This window comes from Exophiala aquamarina (assembly GCF_000709125.1).
Source record: "Exophiala aquamarina CBS 119918 chromosome Unknown aczIA-supercont1.3, whole genome shotgun sequence".
In the NCBI taxonomy this organism is placed as follows: Eukaryota; Fungi; Ascomycota; class Eurotiomycetes; order Chaetothyriales; family Herpotrichiellaceae; genus Exophiala; species Exophiala aquamarina.
Window position 1 is genome coordinate 3,860,436 of NW_013550585.1, and position 15,762 is coordinate 3,876,197.

Genomic DNA, 15,762 nt, shown 5'->3' on the forward strand with positions numbered 1-15,762 from the left:
TCTCCAAGGAATGTCCCGAGCGCCTTATACAAACCATCATGGACTCATGAAGCGAGAGATCTTTCTATCCCATCACAAGTTCGATCTCACACTAACACCACAAAAATCCCTAAAGACTCTAGAACTGGGGACGGTTTCTCCTGGTGCCGATACTCGACTCATCGGGCCTGTTTGTCGAAACTAAACTTGGGAGGGACGCTGGGTACCGCGGAAGATTGACGGGTTCGCCCAGGACCGAGGCAGATTCGTGGGGAAATATTGTTGGAGCATCATCGGACAGGCGGCTGCTAACTTGCGAGCGTAGATAGCGTGTAGAGGGTGAGTCCCCGACTACCGATCGATTGTAAACATCATATGGCGCGCTCCCTCCGTTCGGGTAGCGTTTCTTCTGCTTCCTGAGTTTCACAAAGCAAATGATTGCAATGATAATGGCGATTCCCGCAACTGCTCCCACTGCTCCCAAGGCGGTAGTCAGAGTGTTATTGGTTGAGGATTGCGTTGAGGAAGTAGAATTCCCGTCTGACGCCCCGGTCGAAGCCGCGGAGGTTGTGCCCGTTCGGCTTGCTGGTGAACTCGAGGCCCCAGAGGTGCCTGCAGTAGTGGTTTCGGCGGTGTTCTGCGCAGGTAGTGCAGCAGTAAAGCCTTTTGATGTGCAGTAGCCGGCGTAGAGACTAGACGCACTGGCTATATTGCCAGAAACATCGCCCACCGTACAAGACTCTTTGATACAAGAGGTAAGGAAGCTCTCGGCCGCGGGTTGGAGGTCCGAACGGCAGTAGCAGTCGTCGACGGCCTGAAATGGCTCATCGCATGGGTTGTACGGGCATCCGATCGCATCAGCGAGCACATCGGTCGTGCAGCCACTCAGCGAAGTCGTGAAGCAGTATTGGACGCATGTCTGTTGAAGAGAGAAAGGGTCGAGAGTGAATATCTCTTGATATGCAGTTTGCGCTTGAGTAATGATGGGGAGCAACAAGGCGAGTATCACGACATGAGGTAAGAGCCTGTAGCTGAAAGAATCCATGGTATGTTGCATATAATTGTTCACTATTGAACGCAATGAAGAGTGTTGAAGTTAAAGCAGGCACTCAGCAAGCGAAAAACTTGCTCTATTAGTAATTGGTCACGAGAATCCCTCACCTGTACCAACCTCCCCGTCCAGATGCAGCGCCTCTTCGGGGGTCATGTATCGAGGGGGAGGCGTTGTTTTGAGTCAAAGCCATATCCGGAGTCCTTCGTATTGGAGGTCCTGGATCCTTGAAGATAATACAATTTGAGAACGGTCGAGACCTCTGTGCCTAGAATCACACCTGCTTAAGCGCCCTGTGGTCGATAGCCATTTGCCAAGAGTAAAAAGGGGCGAGCAACCAGGGGCATCGCAAGGGCTTGCACTAGCTGTGGTAACCAGCCAGGACCAGTTAGAGTAGGAGTGTTTCCAAAGCGGTTGGGATCTCTTGGTTAGACGGGGTTTCTTACTCGGAGAGCTGAAATGAGCGAGGAACTTGAAGCATAGGAATACGGAGTATGCATTCAGTGTGTGTTGGAAAGTCAATGAGGCAAGCTCACGTTGCTGGGATCAAAGCCGGCAATCAACCATATCACCACCAATGGAATAGATTGTGGGATTTAGTTCCTAATTTATGGTTTCAAACACATCAGCGGTCCCATGCAATAACATATAACAAACCAGGTGCCTCAGGTGTTGATCATCGGCGAGGCACGGTCACATCCACAACAGTCGAAGATAGAAAATGCAGAATGATGTGGATGGCCGTGTTGCATCTTTGTCGTTCTCACAATAGGATACTAGGGCATATCTAGAAAAGACTCAAGCTTCCGATCCTTTCTCTTGTTTCAGCCATTGCACGACAGTCTGAATGCTACAAGAAACTTTGGTGTTCAATCACTCAACGAGTGATGGATCGAAGGGTGACGGACAATACTTATTCCAAACCGAAAAAGAATCACGTGCATATGAATGCAGCCTCGGGCGTGCCCGCCAAAAGATTGCCAGAGTTACTTCGGGTAGCAGTTGCCAGCAACCTCAACCGTGTGGTCACGGCAGTCTTGCGTCACAGAACCTTCTATATCATTTTCGTCTATGACACGACAAGTACAGTTTCTTCCTACATTCATTTCATCATGTCTATATCTTGACGAGGATTACCTCAACCAGTTGATCATTGGCATCGTTTGACACCCACAACACCATGCCTTCCTCCTCCCCCTCCCCCATGAAGCGACCGTCGCTAACCGAGCGTGCACCCTCAACACATTCTCTATCCTCATCAGGCAAACAGACAACGATGCACAAGGTCCACCGTCCTCATGTTGTAAGTCGTCATTCAAGAAACGTCTCACACGGGAAGGGGCTCGGTAAATTGGGCAAAGTTCACTCGACAGCGAACATTGCTTCAGACGCGCATCCACACCCACACCAGAGGAAGAAATCAACTGGCTCCACGCCCCCTCAGAGCCCTGGGGTCCCACTGGTGCGTCGGAACGCTTCGCAAGCTGCATTGGCCAAGAATCTTTCCCATGGCAACCTGCGGAAGAATCATTCGGCAAATACCCTGGCAAGAAACCTCTCCCACCCAGCATTAAAGAAGGTTGGTCTAGCGCCTGCCCCCAAGAGGAAGAACAAAGATAGAAGAGATAATGTCTTTCAAATCGGCGATCACTCCTCAGAGGATGAAGAGGAGGCAGAATGGGAGGATTCTACAACACAATCGCCGGAAGCCACTCGCAACAACTCAAAGACATCCACCCCAGCTAGGACGGCGACCCCCAACGGCGAGTCCATCCCCAAGGAACATCATGAAACTTCCATCAGTCATCCTTTGCACACATCATCACCACCTCAGCCTTCTCTTAAGAACAATAACCGCTCCGCACCCAACCTGTGGAAGCAGTCTGATATGTCTCCCTCACGGACCCCGCCTGAACCACATTTGCTTCAACAGAAGACACGTGGATCTCGAGCACCTCCTGCAATGTCCACCATCTCAGCACATGTTACACCAACCCAATTGACACGAACAGAGTCCTCCAAGTCCTTCTCCCAAATCACCCACGCCGAAGCAGCATCTATGAATTCCACGCCAACCACGCCCGGTCCTGGGCAGTCTTCTTTGATCGATGGCGGCGTATCGCATTTTCTTGAGGACCCAGCTTCTTCACAGCGAATCATTGATGAGGACTTGGACTCGGGTTCACCTTCAGGGTTTCTTTCAAATTACAAACCTCAGCCCTCGGAGAGTCCTGAGAAAGCACGGACATTTCACAAACCACGAGGCCAACAAGCCCCCTCGCGGACACAGCAGAAACTTGAACTACAGAGGAGGGAGATGATACGTGCTAGTGCATCGACACCAACCACACCGCCCCCCTCAGGAATGGGATTGGACCTGGGATCTTCGACCTCTTTGCAAAGTAGAACAGGATCAAGAAGTCGAAACAGAAACCTAGCAGGCGGCCGTACCATTGCTGGAGAGATCAAAGCTGTTAAGCAAGACTACGAGGGTGCAATCAAGCAGCTAACAGTGGTAAGAAGGTTTCGAAGCCCGATCGTTGAGAGCATGATCAGACTCAAAGAAAGTGGAACACTGCCTCAGGACGTTGGGGCAGTCTCTGTCGGTGGGGCATTCTCCAAGAGCAGGCCACAAAGCAGGCGCGGACAGAGTTCGAATAATGCCAACGGACATGCTGCGAAAAGTGGTGTTAGCCGCAGCCTAGAGGACAGAAAGCCGTCCCCCTTGGCTTTGCGATCGTCCAGTCGAGGAGGAGGGAGAGTCCACTTCCAAAGACAGACCAGTCATGACGATATTGAAGTCACTCCATCACATGGCAGCCTGGACGAGTTGCAGGACGATGAACAAGACGGGCTCTCACCGGAAGAGGCTTTATTACGCCGGATTTGGGACAGCCGAGAAGTGTATGATTCTGGAGAGCAAGTCGGACCACGATGAAGCTGGATATCCACAGAGCTTGTTTCAGACATCAGTCTTTAGCGTTAGTGCCGAATGACTTCTTTTTTGCTGCGTTTGAGCGGGATGCCGTTGAATTGTAATTAATGTGGAGCCTACAGCTTGAGGGCAGCTATTGACCACAATGGACGGTATCAAGCTGGACACCAAGGTCTCCGATAAAGAGGATTCAAATTAGAGCAAATCTCCCGCTTTTGCGTGTTTTTGCATGTGTAACTATGCACCGAGAACTTGGAAGCTGCATCGTCATGCCCGTACAGGGTAGTGGGTACATGGTGTGGACTTCGTAGTATGGAGAGGTCAACAAGCACCCGCGGGATTCCTTAAAGCTGTCCTAACAAAGCCGGGGTTAAGTTCTCTGTTTCGAGCTCACTACGGAGTACCGTCAAACACCCTGGATTATTCCGCTCAAGAAGCAAGCGAGAGGGCGGCCGCTCGCTTGAGATCGCCCACAAAGGATTAGAACAACCTGCTCTAACGGCGCACCGGCAACTCCACGAGCCTGGGACGTTTCCATCGATGGTACTTTTGCTCGCATCAATCCTGGCGGGTCCATAATTCCTTGGCGTTTTGCGGGTTGCCAAGCAGGTGGAACTGCCAGAGAGCCTAACTGGTTTGGGGCCGAGGGGTCTGCTGCCCTATGCTTACGCCTACTCACTTCCAGTTTGCCGGAGGCACCTGCATATAAATTGCGTGTCGTGAGTAGTAGTCCTCAAGAGGCACTGGTTTGGGAAAGAATCGCGTAAGCTCAGTAATACAGTTTGAGATTAATAGTGAGCCAAAGATTCAAAGATTCAAAGAAACTGGGCTTAAATATGACATGATTGTTTAGAAATCCTAAAGTCAGTAAAGTCAATGGACAAAATACGTCGCTAGTACCACGGTCACATAGATTTTGATCAGAAGAGCACCGGCCAACCAATTCGACTTTCCACGTTGAACAGCGTAAGCAACAACGATCGTCGAGACGGAAGTGATCAGAACTGGAAATTCGTCAAAGTCTAAGGACAGGTCGGCATTGGACAGGGCCCAGACGATGATTATCAGTGGTGGGGATGGTGAGAAGGGCCGTCGGCATACACTTGTCGAGTTTACCAGTTGTATAGCGAAGGTTGGCCACTGTTTAAAGCTGGAGAGCCGTACTATAGATCCTCTCTCCTTGAACGGTGCCGTCCGCCAACGTCTTACAACATGCCTTGAGGCTGTAAAGAGGTGGATGCGTCAAAGCGTGGCTGCGTGCAAGTATATTACATTGTGCATGATCGAGCCACATTAGCACACAATACCTAGCCAGCGGTGGACTCGGTTAGCTGATTCCAGCCGCGAGCTAGGACGCAGGCAGCACTGTCAGTAGTCTATAAACCTCGCCTCATCTGCGTCATTTCCGCGTGGGGTAGGAAGGTACGAAGTTCCTTACCTCTAGTTATACTGTGAGGGAATGCGGCAGTCAAAGGCTGCTCGGCGAAGACTTAGAAAGGTGGCTCGTTACAAAAGACGGAGGGAGGACGTTCTGTAGACTCGGTCTCGAGGGAATGTGACGTCACGGACCAGAATATTTAAAGCGGCAATCGCAGGCCCAGTCTTATCATCTCCTGCGACATGTGACTCCACCCTTTGGAGCAGATTTTATTCGCCTTCCATCACCAATCACGATTGTCTCTCAAGGTTCGAGACTGTTAGTGGAGGTTTTCGGTGGGCACGACGGCTGTGTCTTCTGAATCTGGCCCTTTCGCTTGTCCTGCATCTCCCGCCTCTCCCCTGTTCCATCTGTTATACGAGGTACCGAGGACCTTGGACGTCTCTAAGTAGGTGAAGCCACTGCCCACTACCCAAATTATTTGTGCCATCTCAGCAATCATGGGACGGGACGGATCTCAAGGTTGTCCACTCGTTCTCGCTCTCGTTTGAACATCCCATTCAGGGCTCTGTCAGCCGTTGCCACTAGTCCCTCCGCGGTCACATCTGTCGCGCACTCCGATAGAGTGCTGGACTCTTCTTACAACTGTCGCTCATTTCACTGGTGTCGATCTTACATTATTTGTATCACTTATTTCAGTGATGAATACATATTTCACCCACTTCCCATCCTGCGAAATTGGCATGAAAGATCATTCAACCAAGGAAGACTCGACGCATTTTCCCTCATTACTAAATCAAAACTCCCAATCGACCATGACCGCTCTGGCGAGCGCCTCTGCTCCCGCATACAGCTCTCCACCTACATTCTCCGCCATCATCGAACAGGATCACAACAATATCAACAAGTACGCCGGACGGCTGAAGAAAGCCCGCACTGCCGCTGACCGTGGCCGGTTATTACTTGAGGTAACCTGGCGGCTCGTACGTCATGACGTCTCCGAAGACATCGTCATGCGACCTGCATTCATCCAGCAGCTAGGGGATGAAGGCAGAGAAATGGCAGAGCATGACCGCACCGACCACGACCACGCGAGGCTCGAACTTCTGGCTCTCTTCGATTTGTCCTTGGAATCGGATGGTTTTCCCAGCGTGATCGACAAGCTCTTCGCCGAACTGCTCGAACACATGAAGGTGGAGAGCGGGGAACAGATCCCGCGATTAGAGGGCATGCTAGACCTCTTTGAAAGCCAGAGGCTCGGCAGGGAATATCTTCGGACCCAGATCCTGACGCCGGACCTGGAATATTTAGACAGTGAGGGTGTGGGGAGAAGGATGTGGAGAGATGTAGAAGACTATGCTCGTACTGAGCTGGCCAGGTTCAGGGAGATATGGGAGGATTTCCTCGCGGGCAGGCTAAGGCTGTTGGCAGACACTAGTGGTGTCAGGGTGCCCGTCGCTAAGGGCAAGTTATGATGAGAACATGGAACTTAGGGAGGGGCGTTGCTGGGTTGCGTTGCTGGCGCTTTTGATTATCCCCCAGGCAGCAATTGTACATGCATTATTCAAACAATAAGTCCACCTGTGGCTGAATATCTTCGCGATCACCTGAGCGCCTGAAGTCGAGACGCCAGAGGTCCAGATTCCTTTCCATGCTGACGCCCGACACGGTTCAATGAATTCAAAGTGACAGTCTTTCGTTCCCCACTCTGCCCTCTCCCTTACCAATCGTCTATCAACTCATTGCTCTCATGGCTACATTCGTCCACGACCTTTCTCGCCGCCTTCTTACCACACACTGGAAGTCTCTCGACCTCTTGCTCCCTCCCTTCTTCCGCCGTCTTGAACGACTTGGGAATATACTCTGGATCGATCAGACCAATCTGCACCAACACTGTGGCCTGATCCCAGTGGACATGTTTATGGTACAGCTTGCCACCTCGAATGCAGACCACACTGACGAGCACGATTTCCACCCTCTTCTCCGTCGGCGGTATCCCTGGTAATATCCAGGGCATTTCTGTCGTGTGGGTAAACTTAACGAGCATCTCGTCGACGACGCGGTCGGAGCCCACGGTCCGCGAGAGGAGTCGGGTCTTCAGCGATGGCGGGTTGCCTGGCATGAAGAAGTCTGAGTAGAAGCGGTGTAGATCGTCTTTCCCGATGCCCCCGGTCATAGTGGGCACGTGGTTGACATACGGCTCGGAAACCATGTTCGTCATGGCCTTGTCAGCGTCCTTCTCCGTAAGCTCGAGCTGCTGCTGGTGGTCCCAGATGCCCTCCAGGTCGTACTCCGGCATGTCGAAGGAGCGGTGCAGTAGGGCTATGTCGCGTGACCATGCGAGTCGAGCGGCGACTTTGTTGAACTCCTCCAGGTCGTGCTCCGCGAACCCCTCGTGCGTGTGCTCGTATCGGAAGCTAGGATGGCGTGTGCCGAATTTCTGCGAGCCTGCTAGATGGATTTGCACATTGAGCGTCGGGGGGAAGTTGGTCGTCGTTCTCGGCATGTGTGGCGGGTAATATGCGATGACGGCGACCAGTTTGGGCATTGGCTTCATACATGCTTCGAGGACTAATGCTGCTGCATCTCCGTAGGCTAGATAGTGTGGTATATTTATGTCAGAGAGTCCGTGATGTATGAAATCTTGTTTTCTTATTGCACGAATGAAACAGAATGGCTTTTGATTTGAACCAAAGAACCTACCTACGATTGCATACTTCTCGCCGAGTTCCAACGGATCCTGGAGATGCTGCAGTTTAGAGATGTATTCGTTGTGGTTTCCTTCATATGCCAGATACGCCAGCTGGAAGCCCTCTTCGTGGAAATACTTTACGATGGTCTCGTCGAAGTCTTCGGTGTCGCTCGTCAGCACGATCCGCGGGACGCTGGTGTTCCAGCTCATCCTGATTGTGCTCCCCCCTTGGCCCCTCATGTTCCGACGAATTCTGTTCTTCACTCGAGTTATTTCGCCCGGTCCTCCATTGAGGTCGATGGCTGGAAACCCTCCTAGATCGATGCGGACCATAACCGCTTCTCCCCTTTTCCTTACGCGAGGTTTGTGGCTCTGGTGGTGTTACTTGCTCTCTGGTGCTTGGACCAGACTGAGTTTGAAGACTTTGGTGTGAAGCTGCTGGTGAGTTGGTCTGAAGGAATTATAACCCCATGCATCCAAGTTTCACGTCGATAATGACGTTGATCGTCGCATCACCATGTCACCCACATATATAGTGCATACCACTCACCATGTGTTCTCCCCCACGGCTGACGTAATTTAACGTGTAAATTAGATGTGGAGACAGGGAAATACGTTCATCCGTTTCCGTTCTCCAAGGTCACCTTCCCAACTAATCTCGCAATGAATTTCTACTTTCTCCGTTGGAAGCTGGTGAATCAGTCCCCCTTGTCGCGGGCCTACCCCAAAGAACATTGCTAAAGGAGTACGCTTTCCTGTTGCGGTCAGGTCTTGATCTACCCTCACTCGTCGCAAACCTTGTTGGCGAGCATTCTCGAGGATAACGGGTTGGAATGCAGTTCGAATCATCAAGCGAAAAGAGTCATGCGTATTAACCGGCCCTGACTAGCGCTCAGTCCCCAGGTAAGCTACTACCAAGGTCTAGGCGTGGAGTGCCTGGGGTACAGAGTACTTGGGTACTGCACTCCGTACTTGGTAACCCACCTGGGCCTTATAATAATGGCCCCTCGGGCCCCCTCGGTGCTCAGTGGTTGGAGGTTAGGCTAAAGGGCACAGTCTCTGGCGAAGCAAATAGCCTGGGGACTTCCATTCTCGGCAAGCTCACCTGGGCACTCACTGGGCACGGTTTAAGCCATCTGAGATTTAACTCAACGTTTCCGAATTATCGTTTCTCTTTGCTAGCCTCGGGTTTCGATTTCGATTTCGATTCCACATGGCTGGGCCCAGCAACTCGGGCGAGCTCAAATTTTTTCTCAATGAAGAAAGATGGAGGGCCCAAATCCATCACCACCGTTGACTTCTTCAGACTCAATGGGTAAGAAGAGGAAGCGATCAAATGACCAGATCTCACACACCAGGACTTTAGCCGCTTGCGAACACTGCAGAATCAGCAAAACACGATGCGACTCTGCTCGCCCTGTTTGTTCGAAATGCGCTAAACGTGGTGTATCTTGTGTCTATCCTGATAAAGACCCATCGTCAATGTAAGTAAGCAGTGCCTGAGTTCCCCCTGACGCCGCTCCGGATCCAGTGTGCTGATCATACTACTTTAAGATTCGAGGTTTGGGCCACCAAAATTTTAGCCGCAATTGACAATCAGGGCCGTGTTCTGTCCGATCTTGCTCAAAGTACCAAAGATGGCCTTCGACAACAGCCATCTCCCCATCCGTCACAATTCTCAGCCACCGAAGATGATGACCTGGAGACAATGTCGCGGAAGGATATTTCCTGGACCTCGATTACTGGCTCTGATATGATCCTGAGCTGGGCGGTGTTCCCAGCCGAAAAGCCTGTTGACACATTCCCAGCAGCGGCATACGTGGAAAAGCCACATCTTCTCGCCCTGGGTATGTGCATACCTTCCCTTAATAAGTACTGGAAGCCGAGTGAGAAGAGAATGTGCTGACCAATTGCATGCAACTAAAGAAACAGCACATCCATCACCGTCGCGGATTTTTGAATTGAGGGATATCTATATGACTAAGATTCAACCCAAGAACCCTATCATAGACGCGGACCAGCTAGAAACGCATATTGCCGATGTTCTCGAAAACGGGTTCGGTTGGACAGCTTCGTCCTGCCTGGTGCTTCTAGTATTTGCTTTGGCGGCAATTTGGGGAACTTATCCCGACGATGAACGTCGATTAATCGAGTCCGACGAGCAGGGAAACCCCTATCCTGAACAGTATATTACAATGGCCGTGCCAGAACACCGTTTGAGAGAATCACTCAGCTATTTTGCAATGGCTCAGAAGCGAATGTCCGCAGCCCATCTGGATGCGTCGTTGCTCGGGGTAGTATGCTTCTGTCTCTTCGGGTAAGCTTTCCTTGCATGAACGCAAAGCCCGTGATTTTCGGTGCTGAGGCAGACTAGAATGTGGCATCAGTATAACATCGATCCCATCCCAGGATGGAAAATGTTTCGTACTGCATCCATGTTGTGGGAGTCGTATAACTTGAAGCACGCTCATGGGAAAACACAAAGATCAAAACAGGAAGAAAGTATGCCTTGAAATTGCGGTCACTTGACTTCTAGTGCTATCTACTAATTATCTATAGGTCTTGAACAGCGACTATACTGGACGTGTCTGAAGTCTGAGTGGTACGCGCTCACAGCATGACTCAAACGATATACACTGACATCGGTGGACTAACTAGTGAGATTCGACACGAACTTGTTGATCTCCCCTCCTGCACGCTGCAGGAATCATCATTCCCCTTTTCTCTCCCAACATTCCCCACTATTGAAAGTTTCGAACAAAGCCGTGGAGACATCTTCTCCCAGGATTCTCCAACCTTTCAGACGACGATCGAAGGTTCTTATTACTTTTACCTGGCCGAAATCTCACTGCGACGCTTACTCAACCGTACACGGACCGCAGCAACCATGCTTTCACCCACTATCGATTCACCCACGGCCAGCAGGCTAGCCGACACGCTGCAAAACCTGGAACACCAGCTTCAGCAGTGGCTGGAGTGTCTCCCGCCAGTGCTGCGTTTCAATCTCCCGCCGGATGTCTTCCCTTCACCAGACGAAGGGGAACTCGTCAAGCTCGTAAGAGAAAGATACGTTGAGGTCCGCGAGCTCCTTTGCCGGGCGTACCTGTACATGTGCCTGCACGGTGGCACGCGACTCACTCCGGCGCAAATCGAATCATTCGGAGCTCGCGCATCAAACGGCCTGCGCCTCAGTATATATCGGATCCAGACCGAGGTCCCGTTCTTCCGCCACCCGGGCTCGTGGGGTGCGTGTCGCGTGCGTTTCAACCACGCACTGTGCCTGATTGCAGCGGTGCGTGCGAAGGAGCTCAACATCGAGTCCGCAGCCTGCGTGGTCGTGCCGAACCTGTGGAGGGACTGTGTCAGTATGGTTCAGGACCGTCTGCAGGCTTGGAGCAACGAGGGCGGTGGCATATCTGAAATGGGCATTCTCTTGGACTGGCTGTTGAAAGGCCCTACATAAAATAGAGAGGAATAACAACATCAAGACCCCATGTACTTATCTCTTCGTTTTGGGAGCGGCGACTCACATATCATGCTGTTTTTCCTACCACATACAGTACAGCCCAGTGGCAGATTCCTCCTACTCGAAGGTACGAATATACTTTATCGGACATTTATTTGATCAATACTTCACACTTCGTGACTTATTTGGCGTGTGATTCCAAGATGAAGGTACGGGTCTGCCGCATCCCATTCCATTTCCACACGGTTAATTGAGACCTGCAAATATAAGGTGCGAGGGAAAAAGCCAAGCAAGCCCCCCAGACACTCCCCACAGACAGCATCCGCAAAGCGAGAGGGCGGATTTGGCGGTTATATGGTATATCTAGAGCTCTAATACCCCAAAGGACCGAATTCGTTCTAAAGACCCAGCCAATACCTCGTCTCAGGCACGACGAGCGTGCCCTTCCCAAGGATCTCCTGCGACGACGTGCCGACCAGTACCTCATAGGTGCCGGCCTCGCTCTTCCACATGCTCTCGATCTCGTCCCAGAAGCTGGTGGCGTACTTGTCCACCGCGATGGTAACCTCTTTTTCCTCGCCAGGTTGCAAAACAATCTTCTCGAATCCGTGCAGCTCTTTCACCGGCCGCGGAGTCGGTGATGATGGCGCGGCGACGTACAGTTGCACGACTTGCTGGCCGGCGACGGGGCCGGTATTCTTGATCTTGATGATTGCTACACTTGGGTTCTCGGGCGCGAACTCCACGGGGTCGACCTGCACTTCGGGGCTGGTGAGTGCGAAGGTCGTGTATGAAAGTCCGTGTCTGTGTGAGGAAGGAGGAAGTTAGTTCATGTCATCATTCGCGTTTAACGTTATTTAGTTTTGTCAGGGACTGGAGAAGGAAGGAGGAAGGCGGCGTTACTTGCCCGAATGGAAAGAGGACTTCTCGGTCCGTCTTCTCGTAGAACTTGTAGCCGACGTAAACGTCTTCTCCGTAGAGGACACGGCCACCGACGCTGGCGTAGTTGAGATATGCTGGGTTATGCTTGACGCTGACAGGCCACGACAAGGGCAGCTTCCCGCTAGGGTTGACATCGCCAAAGAGGACGTCGCTCATGCCGTGGCCAGCCTCGTTGCCTCCGTACCATGCTTGCACAATGCATTTAGCCTGGTCCGCCCAGGGCATCGTGATCGGCGTGCCCGACTGGTTGATAATCACGGCAGTTGGGGCCACTGCGATGACTTGGCTGATCATCTCGTCAATCCCAGGGGGGAGGTCCATGTGTGGACGGTCGAAGCCTTCGGACTCCCACTCGCCACTCAATCCAGTGCAGATGATCGTTTGCTCCGCGTCTTTAGCTGCTTGCACCGCCCGTTCAATCATTTCATCGGGGCCTAGCCGCAAGCACGCTCCGAGATGTGCGGCGCCACCGCCAAAATTTACCATGCCGATGGTTTCCATGGTTGTCGTATTCGCGTTTCCAAATTCGATCCGTATGTTGTAGGACTTGCCGGCTTCTAAAACTCTTGAGCCGAATTTCTCCGTCGTTCCTTTACCAAAGAATGCAGTGCCTCGTGTCTGATGAATGGTGTTTTCGATTATGAGCTCGTCGTCGAGGTATAGATTAGCAGTGCCAAATACAGTGAGACCGAAGTCCCACGTGCCAGTAGCGTCTGGGATAAACTCTCCGACCAACGAGCCCCAGAATAGGGCTCTATTCAGCGCTGGGATTCCGTTGTAGTCCATTAACTGGAATGTTGCCGATGTGACATGTTCGATACCAAGTAACTTTCGATCTGTGACTTTTGGAGGTTCATTGTAGAAGTTAATCACCGCATTATGTAACAATGAGTCGATAGCAGGGAGCATGTTGTGGGCGTACGCACCGACCTCGTGCGTGATCGTGGCTTCTGGTACGGCTTCGGTGACGGCATCGTGTAGAGATACTGTGTAATACGGAAGTAGGGTCGCGCTTCCCCCGCCAGAAATCGCCGGCATCTTAACATGAGATCCAATCAGGGCGATCTTTTTCAGTGTTTTGGGGAGAGGCAAAATTGAGCTGTCATTTTTGAGTAGAACAATACTGTTCGAGGAGACAAGACGGTTCAGGGCACGGTCTTCAGGGTAATTACGTCCTACTTGTTCTTCGGAAACCTTGACCTGACTGGCTCTGTGGACGAACTTAAGGACGCGGCGGGCGCGTGCATCTATCGTCGATTGTTTGATCAGGCGTGCCTGAACTGCAGATTCAATATATTTGCCTCGATAGCGTGAAACGCCAGGCATTTCGAGATCGAGACCTGCCACCATGGCGTCAATGGTCGTATATGTCCCATACCAGTCGCTGACGATTAGTGGATCCCACTTCCATTCGTCTCGAACAATGCCCTGGAGCATTTCTGCGTTGTCCACGACGTGGCGGCCATTGATCTTGTTGTACGATGTCATCAGTGCTCCAGGATTGGCATCCCGAGCTACTATTTGAAATGGGCGTAGGTACACTTCTCGAAAGGCACGAGGAGCAATCAGACAGTCCACAGCTCGTCGCTCGTGTTCTTGATCGTTTCCAATAAAGTGCTTGACTGTAGAGATGACACCGGTGCTTTCGCAACCCAGAATCATGGAAGCGGCGATTGTTCCAGCAAGATGGGGATCCTCTGAGAACGATTCGAATCCACGGCCGCCGAGTGGTGATCTTTGCATGTTGACTGTAGGACCCAACCATCCATGAGCGCCTTTGGCAATGCATTCATCTCCAAGCAGCTTTCCTGCTTGTCTCAACAGGGCCTTGTCCCAGGTAGCTCCCAACGCTGTACCACATGGTAAACATGCGGCCGGTACACCAGCGAAGAACTTAGTCCCACGAATGCCATTTGGCCCGTCAGTGAATCGTACTGAGGGCACGTTGTGTGCTGGAATTGGGTGAGTGTGCCAAAAATCAATGCCTGTGATATATGATCATTAAAAAGTGTAGAGATACGATGTTCAACTCTTGATTCCCTACCGGACAGCAAAGCAATCTTGTCAGCTTGCTTCAATTGTGGGAAGACGGTATCGACGTCAAAAGCCATGGCTGGCTCGGAATCTGAGTCTGCCATCGAAAGAGTCGTCGGTGACAGCCGTACTATCGGTTCTGCTGAGGACCTCACCATTTGGTTTGTAGTGAGTTGTATGAGGAGTGAAACGACCGAGATGCCATTGTGTCGAAGTACTATCATCCATCGTTCTCAGCATCCTCGACATGACTGGGTCGGAGTGGATCAATGTACCGAAGGAGGACGGTATATCCTCAGGCCAAGCCCTTACGGCGTGGGTTTCGGCGAGGATACCCCATTCACAACGGAGGAAGGAGACCTGACGGCGGAGTCTCCCCGAACGATTTAAACATCAGGCTGAATTTTGGGATCAACCATGTTTGCAATTATCCGGGGCAAGCAGCCTGACGTTTGCCAATGTACGCCACAGTTAAGTAAGGTCGACTTCCTCGAAAGAAAAGCGCTGGAGTTTCAAAATCAAGCAAACCGTAGAGACGGCAGCTTTCGTCGCCATGGACGCCATCTGTTCAACCTCTGTTCAACTCTGCAGCACGGCGGAGCTTCCCCGGCCTCCCCACCATCAAGCCACGGAATCTCCGGGAAAAGTGAAGCTACTGCGCGACATGCATTATTGCTTACCGTTACGAGGTATGGGGTAGTCTTAGAGACTCCATCAAAGGCACTTGCAAGAAGAGACGCCTCTGCGCTTACTCGAGATTCCGGAGTACTGGAAGCCTTGATTCTCCTCAAGGCTCCATCGTTTTGAGCGACTGGCCCTTAGTGGTGGCAAGATTTCATGGGACAACGTCGAATTGAACGACTCCACGAGATAGGCAATGAGGAATGGAGATACCAATTTCCTATTCGGAAGAAGCTGACGTCTGAATATAGTGGTTCCTCTGGTCAGTCATGGACTCAAGGTAAGTGAGCGCCAGAGTAACTGCCGCGCCTTCTCCATATGAGGTGCCTTGTGGTTGATTGACGGGCGCTTAACCATTTCAGGGCTGCCAAGCCTTGTAGCGTGGTGTCCTCAAAGCGCCGTCAGCCTTCCCCAGCTCCTGCCTGCAAAGAGGCAGGAACCCAATCTGGGGAGTCGGCTATTTGGCCACGCGCTATAAAACGGGCCTTGGCCTTGAATGGGCTTAGCTTACACTACTTTATCTTGGGTTGCCGAATGAGATTGTCTGCACGGTTATTTTCCACCTGATCCTCCACAATGGCTGCCGCTCCAGATCACCTTGTTC

The 15,762-nt window shown here is 51.7% G+C and overlaps 7 protein-coding genes across 7 annotated transcripts; 4 read left to right on the top strand and 3 right to left on the bottom strand.

Annotated features, from left to right (window-relative positions):
• Positions 1-118: 118 nt before the first annotated feature.
• Positions 119-1,024, bottom strand: A1O9_04952 (uncharacterized protein; the record flags this gene model as incomplete). Its single annotated transcript, XM_013407238.1, has 1 exon — positions 119-1,024. The coding sequence occupies one exon, from the start codon at positions 1,022-1,024 to the stop codon at positions 119-121; it is 906 nt and encodes a 301-aa protein (XP_013262692.1).
• Positions 1,025-2,210: 1,186 nt separating this feature from the next.
• A1O9_04953 (uncharacterized protein) lies at positions 2,211-3,968 on the top strand (the record flags this gene model as incomplete). Its single annotated transcript, XM_013407239.1, has 1 exon — positions 2,211-3,968. The coding sequence occupies one exon, from the start codon at positions 2,211-2,213 to the stop codon at positions 3,966-3,968; it is 1,758 nt and encodes a 585-aa protein (XP_013262693.1).
• A 2,190-nt stretch (positions 3,969-6,158) lies between these two features.
• On the top strand, positions 6,159-6,818 carry A1O9_04954 (uncharacterized protein; the record flags this gene model as incomplete). Its single annotated transcript, XM_013407240.1, has 1 exon — positions 6,159-6,818. One exon carries the CDS (start codon positions 6,159-6,161, stop codon positions 6,816-6,818), a length of 660 nt encoding a protein of 219 aa, XP_013262694.1.
• Positions 6,819-7,063: 245 nt separating this feature from the next.
• On the bottom strand, positions 7,064-8,245 carry A1O9_04955 (uncharacterized protein; the record flags this gene model as incomplete). The annotated part of the gene is made up of 2 exons (XM_013407241.1): positions 7,064-7,938; positions 8,047-8,245. The coding sequence occupies 2 exons, from the start codon at positions 8,243-8,245 to the stop codon at positions 7,064-7,066; spliced, it is 1,074 nt and encodes a 357-aa protein (XP_013262695.1).
• A 1,101-nt stretch (positions 8,246-9,346) lies between these two features.
• A1O9_04956 (uncharacterized protein) lies at positions 9,347-10,356 on the top strand (the record flags this gene model as incomplete). The annotated part of the gene is made up of 3 exons (XM_013407242.1): positions 9,347-9,519; positions 9,590-9,882; positions 9,968-10,356. 3 exons carry the CDS (start codon positions 9,347-9,349, stop codon positions 10,354-10,356), a joined length of 855 nt encoding a protein of 284 aa, XP_013262696.1.
• A 296-nt stretch (positions 10,357-10,652) lies between these two features.
• On the top strand, positions 10,653-11,498 carry A1O9_04957 (uncharacterized protein; the record flags this gene model as incomplete). The annotated part of the gene is made up of 1 exon (XM_013407243.1): positions 10,653-11,498. The coding sequence occupies one exon, from the start codon at positions 10,653-10,655 to the stop codon at positions 11,496-11,498; it is 846 nt and encodes a 281-aa protein (XP_013262697.1).
• A 401-nt stretch (positions 11,499-11,899) lies between these two features.
• A1O9_04958 (beta-glucosidase H) lies at positions 11,900-14,554 on the bottom strand (the record flags this gene model as incomplete). Its single annotated transcript, XM_013407244.1, has 3 exons — positions 11,900-12,305; positions 12,376-14,428; positions 14,488-14,554. The coding sequence occupies 3 exons, from the start codon at positions 14,552-14,554 to the stop codon at positions 11,900-11,902; spliced, it is 2,526 nt and encodes an 841-aa protein (XP_013262698.1).
• Between the last annotated feature and the right edge of the window lie 1,208 nt (positions 14,555-15,762).